The 21,108-nt window shown below is 42.2% G+C and overlaps 1 protein-coding gene across 3 annotated transcripts in view; it reads left to right on the top strand.

The window, feature by feature from the left end:
• ANXA2 (annexin A2) overlaps positions 1–20,780 on the top strand; it is a 43,513-nt gene extending 22,733 nt beyond the window's left edge. For all 3 annotated transcript variants that reach the window (XM_045449561.1, XM_045449562.1, XM_045449563.1), the window contains 10 exons: positions 5,667–5,761; positions 8,725–8,838; positions 11,882–11,972; positions 12,913–12,992; positions 14,803–14,862; positions 16,519–16,612; positions 17,190–17,285; positions 17,744–17,802; positions 18,889–19,011; positions 20,421–20,780. In XM_045449561.1, the coding sequence (XP_045305517.1) occupies positions 5,667–5,761; positions 8,725–8,838; positions 11,882–11,972; positions 12,913–12,992; positions 14,803–14,862; positions 16,519–16,612; positions 17,190–17,285; positions 17,744–17,802; positions 18,889–19,011; positions 20,421–20,480 (872 nt within the window). In that variant the 3' untranslated portion in view covers positions 20,481–20,780. The remainder of the gene's footprint in view (positions 1–5,666; positions 5,762–8,724; positions 8,839–11,881; positions 11,973–12,912; positions 12,993–14,802; positions 14,863–16,518; positions 16,613–17,189; positions 17,286–17,743; positions 17,803–18,888; positions 19,012–20,420) is intronic.
• The last annotated feature ends 328 nt before the right edge of the window (positions 20,781–21,108 follow it).

The raw sequence follows: 21,108 nt of genomic DNA on the forward strand, positions 1-21,108 counted from the left end.
GAAGTGTAATTTCAAAAAGGTACCAACATGACTCATATAGCTTTGGGATGAACACATGCCAAATATTTATTTAACTCAAAGGAGATAAGACTAGTTCAAAGAGACATTTGAAAGACTGGGTAAACGTTTATAGGCATTGAGAAAAGAGTGTAGGGATAAGGATTGCTGGGCTGGATACAAGACCTTTAATGTCCTACAGGGCACTGAAGCCCTAACCTTTGGACCATAATCTCCCAAGTTAACGTGTAACCCCATGGAGCTTGTGCCCTACAGTAGTAACTAGCAGGTTGAGTGTGAGCATGCCATGGAGAAATGCCTTGAAAGGCCCTGTTAGCCACAGTGGGAGGACGTGCTCTCTTCCTCTGATCTTATTAAATTTTGGATAATTTTCTATAACAGGAGGCAGGATAGCCCGATGCAATGAGCCTGGGTCTTTAATCCTGGTTTGAATTCCAACTCTGCAGGTGACTCGCTTGTGTGACCTTGGGCATGTCCTTGCCTTGTATGAGCATTTGTTTCCACATTGGTAAGATGCGCAATAACATCCACCTCTTAGGAATGTGGTGAAAAGTACATGGTGGAATTGTGCGAAGTACTTAGGAACATGCTTGGCGCATGGTAGGTATTCAGTGAGTGGCTGATATTATTATAATAAAAAAAAAATATGTCCACACCCATGGGTCTGTGGCCCTCTCCTTTCTCTGTGGCCTGCCGCTGACCTTCATGTTGCAAAGGTGATTTCTTCTGAGGTTTGATACCCATATCTCCAGTAATCTAAGCTGAGGCATGGTTTTTCCCACATCTAGATAAGGAAGGGATCTGGGCAGTTTAATTTTCTAACCAATCAGCCATGCCCTGAGGGACTCCTGAGCCTTCATCAAACAAAATGAAATCCATTTTCTTTGTGCAGTCAATGTGTCTTGGCAGATGTGAGTCAGCATCCTGTTCAGAATGGCTTCTTGGTTCCTTGCCATGGACAATAAAGCCACATTTTCCATGGAATGCCAGATGTGGAGCTGACTTGGGGTTTTACCCGCAGAGAGGAGGGAATTCCAGGAGGCTGATTTTATGGTTTTGGAGTTGGCCATTATTTTAGACAGCAAGTGTTCTTTATGTTTAAAAAAAATATGGCAGATGGTTCCAGCTTGAACTCTGCTGTCAGTGGCGCCTCCCTGTGGCATCACGTGGTGCTGCAGTTTGTGCAGCGAGCTTCAGGTGTTCTTTCTTACCTGGCTTATTTGGACAAAGGTAAGCGTTTCTTTCCCTGAAATTGTCGTTGACCCTATACCTCACAGAAGCAGTTGGTGGAAGTGACTTATAAGTCTTCTTCGTAAGCAACATGGTGACTGCTTCATGTTGACTGGCATTTCGAACAGTGACTGACCTTTCGGATGCCCCAGCTAAGGAGCAGTGGAAACATGTTTGTAGTTAGTTAGCTGATGAGATTAGCCGACCATTTTCATGAACGGCATTGGTGCTTATGAAATTTACTGTAGTGTTTCCCATCAGGAGCCAAATAAATTTGTGTCTTAGTTCCTTAGCCAATCTTGAAACTTTCAACTTCTATTAGTTTTGAAAAGAAATTTTAAAAAATCAGCCTGGAACACAGAATGTACTGTGTTCTCAGCCACATTCTGTAGGCTTCCCCGCCCACATCACTGTTTCCCATTGTGAGCCTTTGGCTTCCATTACTTTGACCTTCCACATGAAACACAAGAGGAATGGGATGGAAAAGAAACATTATTCAAGTTTGTTGTTGTTGTTTTTTCTTTATGCTATTGCCCTGCCCACACAGTTTCTATTAGAACCTGGGTCCTTCTGCCCAGCAAACACTTCCTTACGTACTGGAACCTAAGAGGTCTGAAGGTGCAAATCTAGGGGGGCAGAGCCTCATCTTCCAAGCATTTGCACTTACGTTAAATGTATTAAATTCAAAGCTTTCCCAGTGTACTGGCACTTGCTATGCACTGTTGACGATGATTGTCCTGACATAGGTAGCTGAGTGCTCAGTCCTCATCCTTCAGCCGTGTCCTGGGCAGAAATGGTGAGTAACCGGATGACCCTTGCAGCTTCAACCTACACTGAATTATTTTCCACAGGAATAAACTGCCTCACCAATTATGCGAGCAAGTTGAGAGGAAGCAGCAGCGTTCTGAAGATAAGATGGTTAAATCCCACTGACAGAAATGTGTATTCTGGTGTTAGGACACTGGATATGCCTTAAGTGGCTTTGACTAGGCAATGATCCTGGACTCCATGATTTTTTTTTCCTCTTTCCAGTTCAATTTGAACCTTGCAGACAAAGGTATGGGAGAAATGGCTTATGTGGGTGAGGTTCTAGGAAGGGAGAGGGGGCTTTCACTTGCAAAAATAGCTTCTATTTCTTTGTAGTTGCTTCCATTAACATTTGTGTAATGGATCAGATTGTTCACTTGTAAGGGGTCCCAGCATGTTGGATGCTCAGCAGGCTGTTTGCTTGATAAATCATTTCAGTAAAATACATTTAGATTCTTTCAGACTATCATAGCTGCTGCCACCTACATGAGATCCAGGTCAACCACTCAGGCTCTTTACGGGGATTTCCAATAATTGGATTGAGTTCGGATTCTGTTGGCTGGGTGCTTAGCTATTGTGAACAGAAAGGCAAAAGGTTGTTTCATTGACTAAGAGCGTGGGACTGCACTGCAGTTTGTGCAGTGAACTCGTCAGGTGTTATTTCTTACCTGGGTTATTTGGACAAAGGTAAGCATTTCTTTCCCTGAAATTGTCGTGGATCCTGTACCTCACAAAAGCAGTCGGTACAGTGACTTAAGAGTCTTCTTCGTAAGCAGATTACTAAAGACCTTTCCATTCCTCACACTTATCCGTCTCTTGGTGCTTCTCAAATAAAAAATCACCAGGGAGCTGGTAGAAATGCTGCTTCCTTGGTCTAAAGTCCTAGAGAGTCTTAATCAGTAGATCTCAGGTGTGGCCCAAGGGGCTCTGTGTTTAATAAGTGCTTCGTGTGATTCTAATTCACGTGGGCTTAGGACCACAAACATAAGCTTGGCATTTGTTTCCAAGGGAGAAGAATTTTTTTTCTTTAATTTTTTTTTTAATGTTTATTTATTTTTGAGAGAGACAGAGACAGAATGTGAGTGGTTTAGGGGCAGAGAGAGAGGGAGACACAGAATCCAAAGCAGGCTCCAGGCTCTGAGCTGTCAGCACAGAGCCTGACTCGATGCTCGAACTCACGAGCTGTGAGATCATGACCTGAGCCGAAGTCGGACGCTCAACCGACTGAGCCACCCAGGCGCCCCAAGGGAGAAGAATTTTTATGGGTCAGTGTTGTTGCATGCATTCAGGTCAGCAGCCCTAAAATTGTTTTCAGGAAATACTAGAATTGAGGTTTGAGGGTATGATTGATTTTGTTGTTTTCTAGCATTTTCAGATTTGGGTGAGAAAGTTGAATGTAAAGCAAAAACACATTTGTAAACAATGGTTTTCTTAACATGAAGTTAGAGCCATAGAATATTTAAGGAGAGTGAGAGAGAGAACACAGGTGTGGGTAGGCTCGCAAGATTGTATCTGTTAGTATTTCCTGGAAGCAGAACTGGGGTCATTTTTCAAGTGCCTTACTTGTGCACATGTAGAAACTGAGACCCAAAGAAGGCATATGTTTACACCTGTAATAGTTGGAATGTCTTTGAGCTTCAGCTTCTTCATCTACAAACTAGAAAGAGGAATACCTATCCTCACTGGGTAGTTGTGAAGAATGATAGTTTGTGTTAGGATATTTTGGAAACTGACGAGAATTATGTAGATGAAGTTTGTAATTATTATGCATATTGTGTTTCATTCTAATTAAGTTATTTAGAACCATGCTAGGGATCTTTTGATGGGAGGTCACTAGTCGATTCTAGATCAATGACTGCATGTCACTACTCTGTATGTAAAAGAACCCTTTTTATGACATTATAGTGAACTTTGAAGGTACATGTAATCAAAAGAAAGAAAAGAACTTACAGTAGCCGTAATCCTACCACCCACAGGAGCACTATTAAAACTTTGGTATAAAGGTTTCTAGATCTTTTCTTGTAGGTACACATGCATTTTACAAAAATTGGGTTACACTGTATATATTGCTTTGCCATCTGTGTTTTCTCTCTCTCTCTTTTTTTTTTTACTTAACAGTTTATTATGGACATTTTCCACATCAGTTAATATTTTATGACGTCATTTTGAAGGATGGTAGTATCCCATTGTATGGACAGAAGAACACTTATGTAATAGATCTCTTATTGGACATAGGGCTTCTTTTTCCCCCTTAATTTTTGATACTCTCTCTAATGCTGAAATAAGCGTCTTTAAAACTGCATCTCATATATAGCAGTTGCGTTATTCTGTTGACATTGGTACTTTCAAAATCAGAACTAAAGTTATAGATGCTGCATTTAAGATAAGTGATCAACATATTGGTATGAACTCACTCTGAAATGAGTATATAAATACAAAAATAAATGTTACTTATTTTTATACCCAGAAAATCTAACCTAATGCATTTTGATCTAATATGCTTGAGAGTTGAGGACTCCTTCTCTCAGTTGGCTTATTGCCTCTGCCTCAAAGCATTATAGTTCTAACATTTCTGTTGTTTTGGGGCTCTTCTGATTTCCTTTAGGCAAAGCTGTTTGCGGTTCGCATGTGACCTTTGGGGCTTTGCTGTTCTCTCCCTCACCAAAGAATTACCTACCCAGTTATGGCAAAAAGACTCTTGCTTTTACTGAACAAAGTTTGGAATCAGTCAGGAGGGAGGCCTTTCACTTTCTGAATTCTTAAAATCATGCTTTCTTAAGTTAAATGGCATTTTAGGAGTATTTCTGTTATAAAATTGGAAACTTTCAGATACAAGAAGGCATTGCTTATCTTTGTAAATACACATGTTCCAATTAAAATAGGTACTAAAATATTTTGGTGGCACTTCATAACTCCCAATTTAGATTTAATTTAGATTAAACCACTTACTCTTTTTAATAAAGTTATAAAATTGATTATTAAAATTGCTATTGAAGATTAAAAGCAGTGGAACATTTATTTTCCTTAAAAAACAATTTAGTCTTCAATAAGTATGATTGCATTAATCAATTATGCTATTAAAATACGACTGCCATATTAAATCTGACTCATTTGTCATGACAGTTTCTATAATTATAGAAATTATACCTAGCTGCTTATATAGCTGTAATCCTGCAATAAATATAAATAATTGTCTCAATTAATTCAGTTCACAGTTACTGTCTATTAAATCCCCAGTTAAATGGCAATTTGGGGACCTTCATTTAAAATCCTCCTAAATCTTTGTTGTTCCATTTGACTGCCAAAGCCCCACAAACACACCTCCCACGGTTGATTCCAGAAACCAATTTATGAATAAAGTAGTTTATTTTTAAATGCAGATATTCAAAAGGTCCATTTAGTCTTGAGGTTTGAGGCTGTCAGGATAAAAATTTGGTAAACACATTGGGTGGAGGATACTGACAAAAAGAACAAACCTTGATGTCCTGGCATTATAGTTTGGAAAACAGTATTTGGAAAACAGTTTGAAAACACTGCTTGAAACCTTCAATATAAGCCCAGAAGACTAGAGCACGTGGGTTATTAACTACTCACAACTTGTATCTCCGTAGGTGTGGATGAGGTCACCATCGTCAACATTTTGACCAACCGCAGCAATGAACAGAGACAGGACATTGCCTTCGCCTACCAGAGAAGGACCAAAAAGGTACAAGCAATTTCAGGGATGGAGGGCATTCCTTGTTCCATTTCATTTCCTCAGCCATTGCTTTTTCTTTTAATGGATTTTGGCTCATCCCAGCAAGAGCCGGGTTTTCCTTGGATATCCGAGGTTTTCCTCTTACATCCTTGTAAGAGTCATCACTCACACACTTCATGGCCCCCTGGAGTGCTTGGAGCTCATCCATAAAGACTATATGCCCTCCTCCAACCAGAGAGTATGGAGGGAGCACTGCTGGGAACAGAAAGTTAGGAGGGACTAGGGATTATCAACAACATGTCTCATTTCTAGAATGTTTGCTTTGTGCCAGGCATGTAGTTCTTTATATGTAGCAACTCATTTCATCTTTATGATTTCTGCTAGCTCTTGATAAGATGTTTCTAATTTAATCTGAGGACCCTAGACTTCACTTAGGATTGATCCTGGTAGGTTCTCCTCATTCTTAAAAAATATATATATACTTGAATTCTTGGGCTTAGTTAGTAGTTCATTTGGTCTACTAGGCTATCTTCAATATGCCATGTTCCCACTATTTAAAGAGCCTTTGTGAGCTTTTTCCTTGCTTGTGCTCTAGTGGTTAAGGAACAACCCAGCATTTGTTCATCCTTTATTTTGTTGCAGTGTTAGGAAATTTTATTTTTAAGGACGGGATGTTTTATTTTTAACTTCTTGCTATTAAAAGCTTTTGATTTATTCTTGGACAGTGCAGTAAGCGTGGCTTCCTGCAGCTCCTGTTTGACTTAACGGCTTTCACTCGTAGCCACAGTGGAGGTGAGCTGGAAGGCTTCTGGAAAAGACATTTCTTTTCTTGGGGTTGACATGACCACCAGGGTTCTGAGAGTTGCAGGTCAAGGCCTTCTATAGCTCCAACCCCCACCTACTCAAACAATTGGAAGAATCTGGCTTCTGTTATCTCATGTGCATTAAAATGCTTTTTTCCAACTAGACTTGCACAGTCTTTTGTAGTGAGCCATGAGGGGAGTGCTTTATTTCTCCAATTTTCTAAAAGGATCTGGGAGCTGGTAGGACTGAGTTCCAGGTGGAGCAGAAGTCTCACCTGTTTGGACACTATGCCTGTAATTGCTTCCTCATCTGTCACTTACAGAGTGGGGTGTTAGAACACACTTGGATGTGTACACATAAGTGTATATGGAAACAGAGATGCCTGGGTCTTGATTTCAAGTAGATAGATGAACAAAGCCCTCCCATACTATGTTGGAAGGAACATGTTACCAGAATTATGGTAGGGTTCATTGATCACACAGGCTTTGTGTGTGGTGGGGACAGTTCACTCTCCTACTGATTCGTGATGTCTCTTAGTCTTGGGCTAAGGAAAATTGTCATTGTGTGCAGAAAGATACATAAATTACTTGAGATAATTTCCGAAGGAGATTTTGGAAGTAGAACCTTAGTGTTTTGAATGAGTTGTCTGCATAGTCAAGGAGAAAGCCCTGTATTGTAGAGTATGTTAGTGATATGGGCTGAGGCTGCCTAGGTCATGAGCTTTGAAGACCATGGGCAGAGCTAATAGAAGTGGAGAGGAGCTGGGAGAGAATCTCGGTCTTCTGTTTTGTTTTTTCATGTTCAAGCAGATGCCAGATTTCTCCATATAAGGAATGGTAATGTTTTATTTATCAAACTTTTCTAGGGTATCTGTTACATACAAAGCTCTGTGCTAGACCTTGTGAGAAGCAGGAAGTTGAATGCCAATAGGAGTTTATAATAGAAGTGGAAGAAGTCAGTAGCTACCCAAATGCTATTTGAGTTTGAACAGACAATGGGTCGAGGAGTGTCAAGGGTAGGCTAAGTTTGGAATTCCCTAACCTCAAATTTCCAAATTGGAAAATTGGTGTTATAATTGGCAGGTGTTGCTTTTCAAGTCCCTTTCTAGGTGCTGTGTGTTACTAGAACACCAGGAATCAGAAGAGAGTAGATTTGGAAGGGGTGGGCCAGGTGACTGCTGAGATCCATCTCAGCTCTCACCACCTATGAATGGTTTGCAAAGATTCTGCCAGAAGCAGACTGTACATCATCTCCTGGCACCATTATAGATGCTGTGAGGTGCTGCTGGCAAGCAGGGGAGAAAGCAAGAAGGGAGAGAAGAGGGAAAAAGTGAAAAGAAAGGAAAATAATTACAGTGGGAGAGTTCAGGCATCACTCAATGCTCATGATGTGTAGGAAGTTTAATCGTCAAGGAAGCAGCTATAAAAGACACATTGAATTGGTGTATTTGTCTGCATACATTGGTGCTGACTCAGACCTCTGACTTAAAATCTACATTAATTATGACAGTGAAAACCTTAAGATATAATACAGAGTGGGAAAGTCAAGGGGGTGAGAAAGGGGGACTTCAGTCTCCCATCGGCTCTGTCAACTCGGCCCCAGTTTGGTATGGACAAATAGATGTTTTCTCAGTCCTGGATGAAGTGTTTTGCATAGGAAAACTTCATGATCCAACTTCCACCCATGGTGGGGCCTCTGGTTCCTCTGGAGACTTTTAGCAGCCACCTCTAGTGCAGCTGCATAAACATCTTTTACAGGGGACTCCCTAGTCTAACCACCTCCTTCTTAGCAGAGGCCTTGAGCTTGGAAAGTGCCCTGTATTCTATGAGTGATTATCACTTGTGAGGGTGTTATAAAGTGTCCTCACACCCCTAGCTTTCTGAGAAATTGCATTCTGCCCTGGTTTCCTTTTAATGACTGGGAGAAGATGGCTCAGCTTGGATGTGAAGGGATTTTGTCGGAGCAGTCTGATCTTTTTGTTTCTGACATCTGGGTCCACTGAAGGGAATGCAGTTGAGGGACAGTTTGGTCTGAGATCCCAGAGTGGCTAAGGAATCACAACCTGCCTTACAAACACATCCCACTTACTTTTGTTTCATTCACCAGTTTTAAAGGGAACACTGGTTACCAACCTGTTTTTTTCCACGTTCTTGCCCGTTTTTCTGAAGGAACTTACATCAGCACTGAAGTCAGCCTTGTCCGGCCACCTGGAGACCGTGATTTTGGGCCTCTTGAAAACACCTGCTCAGTATGATGCTTCTGAGCTGAAAGCCTCCATGAAGGTAAACATGTGTGAGATGTAATCTCTGTCAAATCTGCCATTAATATTTGTAAATTACAGCTTTCTAAGTATAATTAGGTGATTTTTAGTTTTGTTGAATTCTCATTTGGAACCATTTTTTTTTTTTAATGAACTGGAGCTATAAGTCTCAAGATTTGTACCAAAAATATTTCAATTACTTTTTTTTAAGACTGTAAAGAAATTTCATGATGCTGAGAAGTCAGTTACCAGCTGCTACTGCTCGGCACCTGGGCAATTGGAATTACCATTTGGAAAAAGTACTTCCTTGATTGCACTTCCTTCTTAAAAAAAGATTTGTTGTGATATTGAGGCAAAAGTAAAACTCATAGCTTTTGTTAAGTGAAGCTTGCAAATTCTGCCTATGCGGTCTTGAGTGTTTCTTCTTCTGACCTTCTCCTGTCAGTCCCACTGTTTGATTCAAATTCAGGAAAAAATCAGAACATCATAGTGTATATAAAGGGTGGTTTCAGATTGTGAATGGTACCTGTGTTTTGTTCAAAGTATTGTAGCACAGATTATCTCTTGTTTGCTTTTTGCTTTTGCAAAGTTAATTCGGAATTTTCAGTTACATTAGATAGTAAAAATTCCAGGTTAGAAACTCCCTGAATTTTGTGCATACCTAAAACATCCAGTATTATATAAATGTGATAGATGCATAAACATAAAGGCATTTTACAGCAAAATATAACCCCTTTTATATGTAGTGTGTGCCTGTAATACTTTGAATAATCTGATACTGCCCTCTGCTGATAAAACTGGGTAAAGCCTCCAGAGTACAGGGGAATACTATAGCTCTCATTTTTTATTCTAAGTCCGAGTGCATTTTCTATGATGCCTGTCCCTGAATTATGAAGGACCAAGCTGTAAGCCTGTCACCAGAGCTGATGTCACGGTTCATGTCATCTCTCTCCCCAGAGAGCACCTCGAGAGTGAGGCGGCTTCTCACACCAGGCACTTCCATTGCCCAGGACTTGATAGCTCAGGGCTGCTGAAAGATTTGTTAGGAAATCTCTTTCTTCCTTCAGTTCTCCAGCCTAGTCCAACCTGTACTCAGTTTATTTGAGCTGACTTGCTCTGAGTTTCCTAAGTAGGCTATATTGCAGAGAAGGTAGAATTACAAATGATAAAATGTCAACAACATTTAATGACCCTGCTTGATAAAAAGAGCACTCCTGAAAACCAAATCGTGGGTTTATTGGAGTCATGGAAGTCAGCCTGTCCTAGGTTTCTTCTGACCATCATCACTTCAGATCAGTTTATCTTATTTTCGTCAAAAATCTATTTAGTTGTAATTCGTACAATCTTACTAGTATCGATGACTAGGTATTAGTGACTTGAAATAGACCTGTTCGAGCTGTCAGTCACCATTGTAATCTGTGTAATTGGGCCCAATGAAAGGTGCTTTGATGACTAAATCTTTGACCTGGTGCCAGCTCTTCCATTAGCTATTACAGTTGAGTACTCTTCTGAAATCCATAAAGCTCGAAGTGACATTAACTGAACTATGCTTAAAAAAAATCTGTTTTGACTTCTGGCAATACCAGTGGCAATATTAGCCATATGTTACGGTAGAAGTTGCCCTTGTGATAGGAATTGTAGACAATCTGTGGAAAGCTTGGGCCAAGTTTTGGAAATTGCCAAGGTCACCTTTGAATAGAGATAAAAACACTATTAGAATTCTCAGATATTAACACTAGCGTATTAGCGATGGAAGAAAACATCTTATGTTGATATACCTGTTTTATATTTCAACAGTGTCAGGATATGGCATTTCTTCCAATACATGAATTATTTCTAGTCTATATTTTTATCATCTCGAGATTGAAAGCCTACCCCCTAAAATATTTGAAGACACTCAGTAGTCATTCTATAACATTTGTGTAGAATGTTGCGTAGACCTTTTGCTAAGATGGAAAGAAAGTTTGGCTTTGCTAGAACCTCTACACGTCATGATTAAAAACTCAGAAGAAGAGGCATTTGCTCGTAGATTAGATTATGAATAAAATACAAAATTAACCATTAACCTGAGGTTTAGCTTATATTTTATGAACCACTTTTCAGGGGCATATAAACTCTAATAAGTTTAATTAATAGCTGACACACTTTTCATGTGGATAAGTAAGTTTCGTATTGTATTAACACCTTATAATTGATTTACATTTTAAACAGTTGTAATTCTACTTAGTTCAAAGTGATATTTCCATATTCGGAAAGACAAGTATTAGAGAATCCTGATTATTAAATCTTGACTTTGATCATGAAGCCAGCTTTGAAATACATGTTTCATTGAGTCCTTTCAAGCTATCTGGCACGTTCAAAAGTGTATATATTAAATTTGAATACATCACCCATCAAATTCTTATTCCTTAATAAAGTGTTGGTGTCTAGGTTTATTTGGCACTTCATTATTTCCTTTTGCTTCCCTAAAATGCCTGAAGAGTGCATAGTAATCAAGCGAAAGTGGAAGTACAAGAATGAAATTTTTAACATTAACCCAATTTTACATTTCAAAGAAGTGAAGCTAAAAATTTTATCTTATCTGTACCTTTCCCTGGTAAAAGACTTACTCCCTTCCAGTGGTGCTGGCTGCAGAGGACAACAAACTCTCTCTCTTCCTTTATTTTAAATTACTGAGCAGAATTGTTTAATAAAGAAAAATTTCCCATCTATTAAAAGAATTTGAAAAATAAAGAAAAATAGGAAGAAGAAAAAGTTACTCATTTTGTAAACCCATCACCAAAAGGCAACCCCTTTTAACATTTTGGTGTATTCCATTACTGTCTCTTCCCATTCGATATACATACATATGTATGTATTTTTAACATTCGCACATAGAAAATAGACATAGAAAATAACATTATGTTGTGCTGAGGAATATAGTACAGATCCCCTAGGTAGGAATGTAGAAAGGAGCATGCTAACTGACCCAATCCATGTTTGCGATTTACCTGATTGAGATCAGAGAAGTAGGCTAATGGCCTGGAGAACTTCCCCTGCTGATGTCTGTGCTGCCTGGTTCACAGGGGCTGGGGACTGATGAGGACTCCCTCATTGAGATCATCTGCTCAAGGACCAACCAAGAGCTTCAGGAAATTAACAGAGTCTACAAGGAAAGTGAGTAGCTCCCGCTCTGTGATGCAGCTTGTCAGCCCAATTTCTGTAACCCCGTCATGGCTACCTGGGCTAGTGCTGGGGATAGGATGCCCAGATTACGTATGCAGAAATGCCATCTGGACTGTCCAGGGGTTTGCCCTTGTCCAGGTCCCTCTTTTCTACCTTCTTGTGGCCTGGGTTTTGGTTATTACATTCTGCTAGAACTTCTATAAAAGGATAGGCAGGAGGGAAAGGTGAGAAAACAATTTTTTTTCCTTAAGGGTCTGGTGAGGGAAGTAGAAAGCAATGTACGTGGACTTAATGTATTGGGTGCTTTCCAGTCTCTGCTTAAGAAGTTCCCAACTCTGGATTGTGGATAATTATTGCAAGAGGCATGTGGATCTGTGTGCACCAAGCACTACAGGAGGCTGTGGCTAGAATAAATGATGCAGCTTACATGTGTATCTGTTACTAGGTTTCAAAGTAGAAGCTATTTGAATAATAAAATACAGATTCATTTAAGAGTAATATTTAATTCCTACAAGTTTTTGCCATTGTGCAGTTTCTCATTCAGTGGGTAACAAAGCACAGGTGTGTGTGTGTGTGTGTGTGTGTGTGTGTAGCCCTCCAATGTTTTTCCTTTTCAAAGTGATTATTCCTAGTCAAGGAGTTTGGGAACCAGTATTTTAGCTACAAAAGAGGTCACTGATCAAAGGTGAGCTTGAGAATGCCTTATTGGATCCAGCCCTGCCTATCTCCTGTTACTGATAATAACATTTAGCTCTGATTTTATGAGTCTAAAAATCATCTTAGACCATCTGCCCTCATTTGGGTGGATACATCCATGCTGCCACAACTGTTTCTGCTTCTCAGAGGCTTAATGGGGCAGGGGGCAGTTGGGGTGGGTGGCTGGCTGGCTGCACAGGCAGGAAGCATAAAACCAGACGTGTTGTTTTCAAAGTGTACAAGACTGATCTGGAGAAAGACATCATTTCTGACACATCCGGTGACTTCCGCAAGCTGATGGTTGCCCTTGCAAAGGTTGGTTTCCGGTTTATTTCTTTGTCCTTGTTTCCTCCCAAGGCAAGTCACATACCGCATTTTATACCTGGGAGCGAATTAAGTCAATCCTCTGTGCCTGCATGAGAAATGCCAGCTTCATTTCTGACTGGGTTTGCACTGTCACTGCAGAGATGTCATTTTTGTATAATAGGATTTCTTATCCTGGGAAACTGCATGGTCAAGTGGACTTTGGGGCCAGAGGAGGAATAGGCAGCTCTCAAGTCCTGGCCTGGATTATGTGGCAGCCTTCGCCACATGACTTGGGGAAGGTCACTTTGCCTCTATCTATAGCCACATAGGACCCGATGGGAGGTGACCCTCTTGTTTTTTCTTTCGTTCTCTCTGCTCTCACGTCTTACGAGAGGATTTGCCCAGGTAGTCCTTTGCCTGGAGAGGGGGTCTTTGTTAATGTTAACGCAGACATGTGGATGAAAGGCATTTCCCTCTGAGTCCTGACTAGTGTGCAATTTAAAGCCTCTGTGCCGGGGGAGGGAAATGATTTTCTCCAGGGACCTTAATGACAGATGATTGTTTGGCATGCTGCATCCTGCCCACTCACATCTCCATTACTGTAACAACTCCATACAGCCCTCCCTGGCGACTCCTCGCCCTGTGTACCACCAACCACCCATCTGTTGAAGGCTGCCTTCACTATTTCACTCCCTTAATCACACGCATTTCTGCTACATCAAATCCAGATTCTCCGCTGCCTTTAAAAGTTCCCTGTATCCTGGGGCGCCTGGGTGGCTCAGTCAGTTAAGCGTTACACCTCAGCTCAGGTCGTGATCTCACGGTTTGTGAGTTTGAGCCCCGCATCGGGTTCCCTGCTGTCAGCACAGAGCCCGCTTCCGATCCTCTGTCTCCACTGTCTCTCTGCCCCATTCCTGCTTGCACTCACTCTCTTTCAAATATAAACATTAAAAGCAGTAAATAAAAAGGTCCCTATATCCTGCCCTTCCCTAATTTAATCCTCCTAGGATTCCCCCCTGCCTCCCTTCCCCTGTAGCTGCGTGGAACCTCACTGACCTGTGGCCGCGCTCAGCCTCTTCCTGTGCTGTTCCTCCCACGGGGAGTGCCTTTCTCCCCATCCCCTTTACTAGCCTCATTTGACACATCCTTCAGTGTTCACCTCAGCCCTACCCCATTGTCCACAGACTTTGCTGACTATGCTGTCAGATTTCTGCCTTCTTTTGCATTTCATGTCTTCTTAAGCCATGGATTACTGTGTTGTTTTATCTTTGTTCCATGCTATTTTTCCATCAGGATTGTAAGCTCACTGAGGGAGGGAACTAAATATCGGTAGCTTTTTTTTTTTTTTTTTTTTGGAGGTAGAGGGAATTCTGTAAAGTGCCTATCCCGGGGGGGGGGGGGGGGTTGATGATGGTGAGGCCCACCCCTCCCCCCACTTCACTATCTCAGTTGTACCAATCCTTAGTCTTGTCTAGACTTCAAAATGAAGAAAAAAATTTTTTTAATATTTGTTTGTTTGTCTATTTTTGAGAAAGAGCACAAGGGGGTGAGGGGCAGAGAGAGAGAGGGAGACACAGAATCCAAAGCAGGCTCCAGGCTCTGAGCTGTCAGCACAGATCCTGATGTGGGGCTTGAAACCACGAACTGTGAGATCATGACCTGAGCCACCCAGGCATCCCAAGTGAAGAAAAACTTTAAGTGTGTGTTTGCTCAGTAGATTAAATAACAGCTTACCAGAGTTGGGGAGAAGATACCATTTTCAACTTTAAAATATACAAAGAAACCTATTTGATGTTCTTAATTTTGTTTTCTTCCGTAGGGTAGAAGAGCAGAGGATGGCTCTGTCATTGATTATGAACTGATTGACCAGGATGCTCGGGTAAGCGAGCTTCTCGGTTTGAGTTTCTGTTTTCCAGCAAATCTCTAGATAGTCTATTTAGTAATTATCGATCCTGTGTAACAGTTTACCTTCAAACCTAGTGGTAGCCCTAAGTTACATCTCTCAGTTTCTTTGGGACAGGGATTGGGGAGGGGCTCAGCTGGGTGGTTCTGGCTCAGGACTTCTTATGAGGGTGGGGCCAAAATGTGGGCCAGGGCTGCATCATCTGAGGGCCTGACAGCATCAGGAGGATCTCCTTTCAAGGTCACCCATCTATAGGACTGTTGAAAGGAGGCCTTACTATTTCTCCACATGGACCTCTCTAAGGGCTTGCTCGAGTATCCTCACAACCTGGCAGCTGGTTTTCCCCAGAGTGAGTGATCCAAGAGAGAAAGCAAGGAGGAAGCCAAATGCTTATTATCACCTAATGTCAGGAGTCACACAGTGTGACTTCTGTCATACCCTTCGTTAGAAGTGGGTCACTATGTGTAGCCTATAGTTCGTGCAAAGGGAAGTAGGCACCACACCACTTTTGGAAGGGAGGAAAGTCAAATTTGTGGGCTTCATTTTCACTCTCTGGGAACAGTAGTTATCATAAGATATTCCCTCTTGATGCTGGTATGAATTATAGGATCAATACCTGAGTCACATATGCTTGTTTAGGCTTTGCTTGTATGAAAGTACCAGATTCTGCAGAGTGTGCTAAGGCTGTGTGCACTGGTGTGCACTTGCTACATAAACAACATAGCAGAGTGGAAGAAAATGGTGGAGGCACAGCCAGGGATGGGAAGGCTTATTGTCCTTTGTGGTGAGGGAGAAGGGGAGGGTGGCAGAGACCCTTCTTGTCTGGTTGAATAGCACTTTCGATGGTTCCGGTCGCGAATCACCGAGAACTGTTTGTTAAGCTGGTTCAGATCACTGTGAACTGCATGCCTTTTCCAGAGGGTCAACAGCTAATCTCAAAGCATTTTATAAGAGCTGCAGAGAAAATTAATTCATTTTAGTTTTAAAATTCAGTGTGTTTCTCACAGCACTTTTAGCAGGAGGTAGAGAAGGTTTTTACATGAAGTGACAGAAGTTAGGTTTTACAACCCCCAGATGGTGGGTGGTCACTTAATGAGTATCTTAACCTTGAATGAATCTTTCTTCTTCCCTCCTTGCCATTCTTAGCATGATTTGTAGCCCCTAAATTTTCCAGAAACTAAAAATGAGACTTTCTGAGTCTCTAAGAAGCATGGGTATAGGCACCTGATCTGTAACTGTCTTCAGCAGACAACCATTAGCTTATTTGCCATCCAAAGTACCAAAGGAATGAGGGCTGGATGTACTAATGAACATTTGCTTGTCCTTCTGTGTAGGAATAGAAGCTCTTGGTTCTCCCTTTGGCATTCAAGGAAATCGATGTGTACGGCACCCACCTCACAAATAATCTAGTCTCATACTTTGTGCCTAGTGAACACTTGATTAAGACTTTTGACCCTTTAAAAAGAAAAACTTTTGACTTAAATACTACATTGCTGCCTGTGTCTTCAGTGCAACTGTCCTTTCTCATTTGGCATTTTCAGTGTATAGGTTTTTGGGGTTTTTTTGCATGACAGTTTTTATGACCTTACTCTGGACCACATAGTCAACTTTCCTGGTTGGTTGTGCTTGTAGGATCTCTATGATGCTGGAGTGAAGAGGAAAGGAACAGACGTGCCCAAGTGGATCAGCATCATGACCGAGCGGAGTGTGTGTCACCTCCAGAAAGGTGGGTGCTGTGCTGAGGAGGTCCTAGAGCCTCGGGATGGTCCTCTCAGCCAGGCCTGCTGGTTATGTGTGTTGGGGTGTGGGTCTGCTAGAACAAAGTTCACTCTCTACTTTGTACCCCATAATCTCACTCATTTTTCCATCACCAAGTCCATTGGCCCTTCCCTTCCATTTTGGATCCTTCTTTCTCCTATTTTCCATGTTTGGTGCTGTATCTTGTTGCCCCTTCTTGTCTAGGATCATTTTATCATGCTGTATTTGTTGAAGTAAATGGACTTTCCTGGGCACTATGGACTGTTACTCGTTGCTTCCACATAGAAGGCTCCACTCAGAGCTGAAGATGGTCAAAAAATGTGGTCTGGCCGTGCCATTCAGGACAGTGCCATTCAGTACAGCTGTCCCAGGTCAACCGGTGCAGGGTCAGCTCTGGTCCATCACGGCAACCCCTAACCCTCTAAGATGCTGTGATCATCCTCATTTGTTTGTTTATTTTTATCATGGTGTGTAACCATGTGAGTGATCATTGACAGCTTTGATCAGCCGCTCTGTTCTAGTAATTATTTTTTGTTTTTCCTTAGTGTTTGACAGGTACAAGAGCTACAGCCCTTATGACATGCTGGAGAGCATCAAGAAGGAGGTCAAAGGAGACCTGGAAAATGCTTTCCTGAACCTGGGTGAGCATGTGGCTCTCCCCTCCCATCCATAGTGGACATCAGCTTTCAGCAAACTGCCATAGCAGAAGTAACAAGTGTCCATCCTGTTAATTCAAGTGTGTTTGGGAGGTGTGGCTCCTTTAGATGACTTGGGTAGTTGTATAATCTTCACTGAATAAATTTAAGGTATGAAACTGAGGGAGGCTTACGTTGGTAGAGCGAGGAGTTGCCCAGGAAGAATAAAATAACAACAAAAGGGGCCCTGTTGGGGAAACTCACATATCCTGTAGCCCTCAAGATCCCCTGGTTTAAAATCACCGTGGAGCCGAGTTTCAGAGGAGCCCAGGTTTTCCCTTAGTGTTTCCCTTTTTGCAGCCCGTTGCTGTTACATTAGGTCATCTTATCTGTGGCCCGGGGTCAGGGCCTCACTCCTCCCTGGTGAGGAGAGGAGTAGCTGACCCCTTTTCTTCACTCCACAGTCCAGTGCATTCAGAACAAGCCCCTGTATTTTGCTGACCGACTGTACGACTCCATGAAGGTAAGGGCAGCCAGCTGAGGGGTCCATGTTTCCACAGTGGGCTTTTTTTTCTTTTGTGCCCCGAACTATAAGTCTCCTTGACTAGTGGCTGGTGAAAGGGACACTGCTGTCTGGGTGCAGGAATGTACTAGTCAGCTGTGGTTATATCGGACAGGTGAGAAAACCACAAGTCAGTCTTCTCTGTCTCTCTTTCCTACCTTCTTGAACGTGTGTTTGTGCGCAGGTAGAAAATAAAGTACCAGATGGTAATCGTGTCTGACTCCTGCTCAGACTTCTCAGTGATGGTCTTCCATTACCCCAGAGCAAAGACAGGCAAGGAAGGGAGAGATTATTAAGCAACCCACTGTGCAGGAGACATTGTGCTACTTACTTCATCTTAAATCATTACCAAAAAGCCCATTTGGCCCGTGACATATTCTTTACAGATCAGGAGACTGAAGCTCAGAAAGCTTTAACTAGCCTGAAATAACGTAGCTAGATTTGAACTTAGGTCTGTCCGACTCTAAAGGCGCCCCCACGACTGTCTCTTCCCACAATCCCATCCCATTTTCTGCGCCTCAGATGTCCCTTGTGCTTTCCACCTTCCTGGCCCTCCCACTCCTTCCTGCATCATCCCTTGCCCACACCACCTCTCCCATCTCTCCTAGGGTTTTGGTCAAATAGGACATGTTCCTCAGTGCCTCTGGTCTGAGACTCTCAAAGTAAATTCTGTGGTCTTTATTGTTTACACCATTCACAGTGGCACAGAGCCACAGTGAAAGTGTGGTGGCCTGTGTTCTCTAAGCCCCGAGAGCCAGGAGCTGTTTGTTACATATGTAAACTCTCACACTTACTAAACTGAACCATGCAGTAGTTAATGCTCCGTACACGTTTATTGAATGCACAAAGTGGGGGTTTGTGCTGATGTCATCCTGGAGTGTTTGAAATTCCAAGATGCTCATTTTTCTTAAAGGAGTAGTTTCATCATTACCTTCGCACTTTCTTAAAGGGCAGCCTCAAGAACCCAGATGAGTCCCATGTGCAAGAAAACTTACTGGATTAATGTTGTCAGTGAATTGTAACTTGGAACATGTACTTGACTTTCAGGGCAAGGGGACTCGCGACAAAGTCCTGATTAGAATCATGGTCTCTCGCAGTGAAGTGGACATGTTGAAAATTAGGTCTGAATTCAAGAGGAAGTACGGCAAGTCCCTGTACTACTGCATCCAGGTAAGCCCCGTGGTGACGTGTTGGCCCTTCCTGGCCATCTAGAAGGCCCTGGAGCCCCAGGCTGGTGGCCTGTCAGAATAACGACAGAGTGGTGGTTTTCTAATTCACTGGGGAAGAGATGCTCGTCCTCAGGTATCAGCGGTTTATTTAGAAAGTGCCATTAACGATTTGTCCTAGAATCTTATAGAGACAGGCAAATATTTTACACTTCCCACATCTGCTGTTCTACAGTGATAATTAGTGTTCATGACAATGATCCTGCAAGACTTGCTGACATCCTCCTGAAGAGCCCGAGATCAATTAAATTTTGCATTTTATGCAGTTGACCCTTAAACAGCACAGGTTTGAACTGCACTGGTTGAAAACCAATAGATTTTTTTCAATAAATACAGTGCAGTACTGTAAATGTATTTTCCTTCTGATTTTCTTAATATTTCCATTTCTAAAGCTTACTTTATTGTAAGAATACAGTATATCATACATATGACATACAAAATGTGTGTTAATGTTTATGTTGCAGGTATGGCTTCTGGTCAACAGTAGGCTATTATTAGTAGTTAAGTTTTGGGGGGAGTCAAAAGTTATATGCAGATTTTTGTCAGCACGGGGCAGGGGTGAGAGTTGGTGCCCCTAACTTTGGCCTTGTTAAAGGGTCAACTGTTTCCATTTTTTGAAAATCCTCTGTGATAGGCCTGGCAACGTTTGGTTACACAGAACTTCCATCTCCCATCAATTCAGTCTCTCTATTTTGGAGAGACGGAGCATTTGCATGCAAGGAGTGGCTGCACACACATCAGCCCCCTGGCGTGTCCTTCAGACAGGCATTGCAGCCCCCCTTTCCAGAAGACCCTGCAAATTTCAAAGGCATGTCCGTGGTTACAAAGGATGAATTTTGAGGTGGGTTTGGTACACCCAGGTTTGTTAGGGCACGTGTTTAAAGTTTAGGGACCAATGAGCCCATTAGTAATCATTTCCTCACTTCACTAGCTTATTCCCACGTGACCTTAAGAATCCTGGAAACAGCACGGTGAGGCAGGAAAGTACCTCTCTTCTCTGGAAGCACGCAGGCCAGAGAGAAAAGTGGTGGTGCATACAGGACCTCACTGCAGTAAGAGCAGGCTGGGTTCTGTGGGTCTGGTTCCTTGCTGTGTTAATCCCTACTACGTCACATTCTCTCTGCCCTCGCAGTAATCATGTCACTTGACGCCCCCCCCCCCCCCCCAGTTTCAGACCCCCTGAGGGTCTGCTGATGATGGTTTGGGTCTTTGTGCCTGGACAGGTCCCTCAGAGTCTTGTCTTTGTTGCTGCTCAGGGAGGCTCTCTATGCGTTGAGACTGCTTGTGTGTTGTTGCAGACCTTGGGTCTTTTCGCTGATACTGAATTTCTTTTTTCTCCTCGGCCATTTACAGCAAGACACGAAGGGCGACTACCAGAAAGCGCTGCTGTACCTGTGCGGTGGGGATGACTGAGCCCATGACAGCATGAGTGCCAGGAGCGGTGTTCCTTTGTTTTCAGCTAACAGTTCTAGAAAATAGCTTGTGACTAACAGCCCCCTTATGCTCATCCCTGCGAGGATGACGTTAGCATTGCCCCTTGCCCATCTTTATTTCAGTTGCCTAAGCATTGCCTGCCTCTCATGTCTAGTCTCTTTAGCCAAAGAAATGAACATTCCAAGGAGTTGGAAGTGAAGCCTATGATGTGAAACACTTTGCCTCTTGTGTACTGTGTCATAAACAGATGAATAAACTGAATTTTTACTTTATAAACAAGTACTCTGTGGACTTTGCTTTCAACTTAATTGTTTAGCAATCAAACACGTGTAAAAACAAATAAAATAAGAAATAAAAATCAGACATGCATCAGGGCTGTATCACTCAGCTGGTAAAGCTGTCCGCTAGAGGAATAAAGCTCTGGGACTCAGCTGTTTGATATGGTGGCCAGTATCCAGATGTGGCGATTTACATTTAAACTTATGTAAATGAAACACAATTAAAAATTCACTTCCTCAGTCACACTATCCACATTTCAAATGCTCGGTATCCACATGTGGTTAGCAGCCCATGTATTGGACAGCACAGGCAGAGAACATTTCCATTA

This window comes from Leopardus geoffroyi, chromosome B3 (assembly GCF_018350155.1).
Source record: "Leopardus geoffroyi isolate Oge1 chromosome B3, O.geoffroyi_Oge1_pat1.0, whole genome shotgun sequence".
Lineage (NCBI taxonomy): Eukaryota > Metazoa > Chordata > Mammalia > Carnivora > Felidae > Leopardus > Leopardus geoffroyi.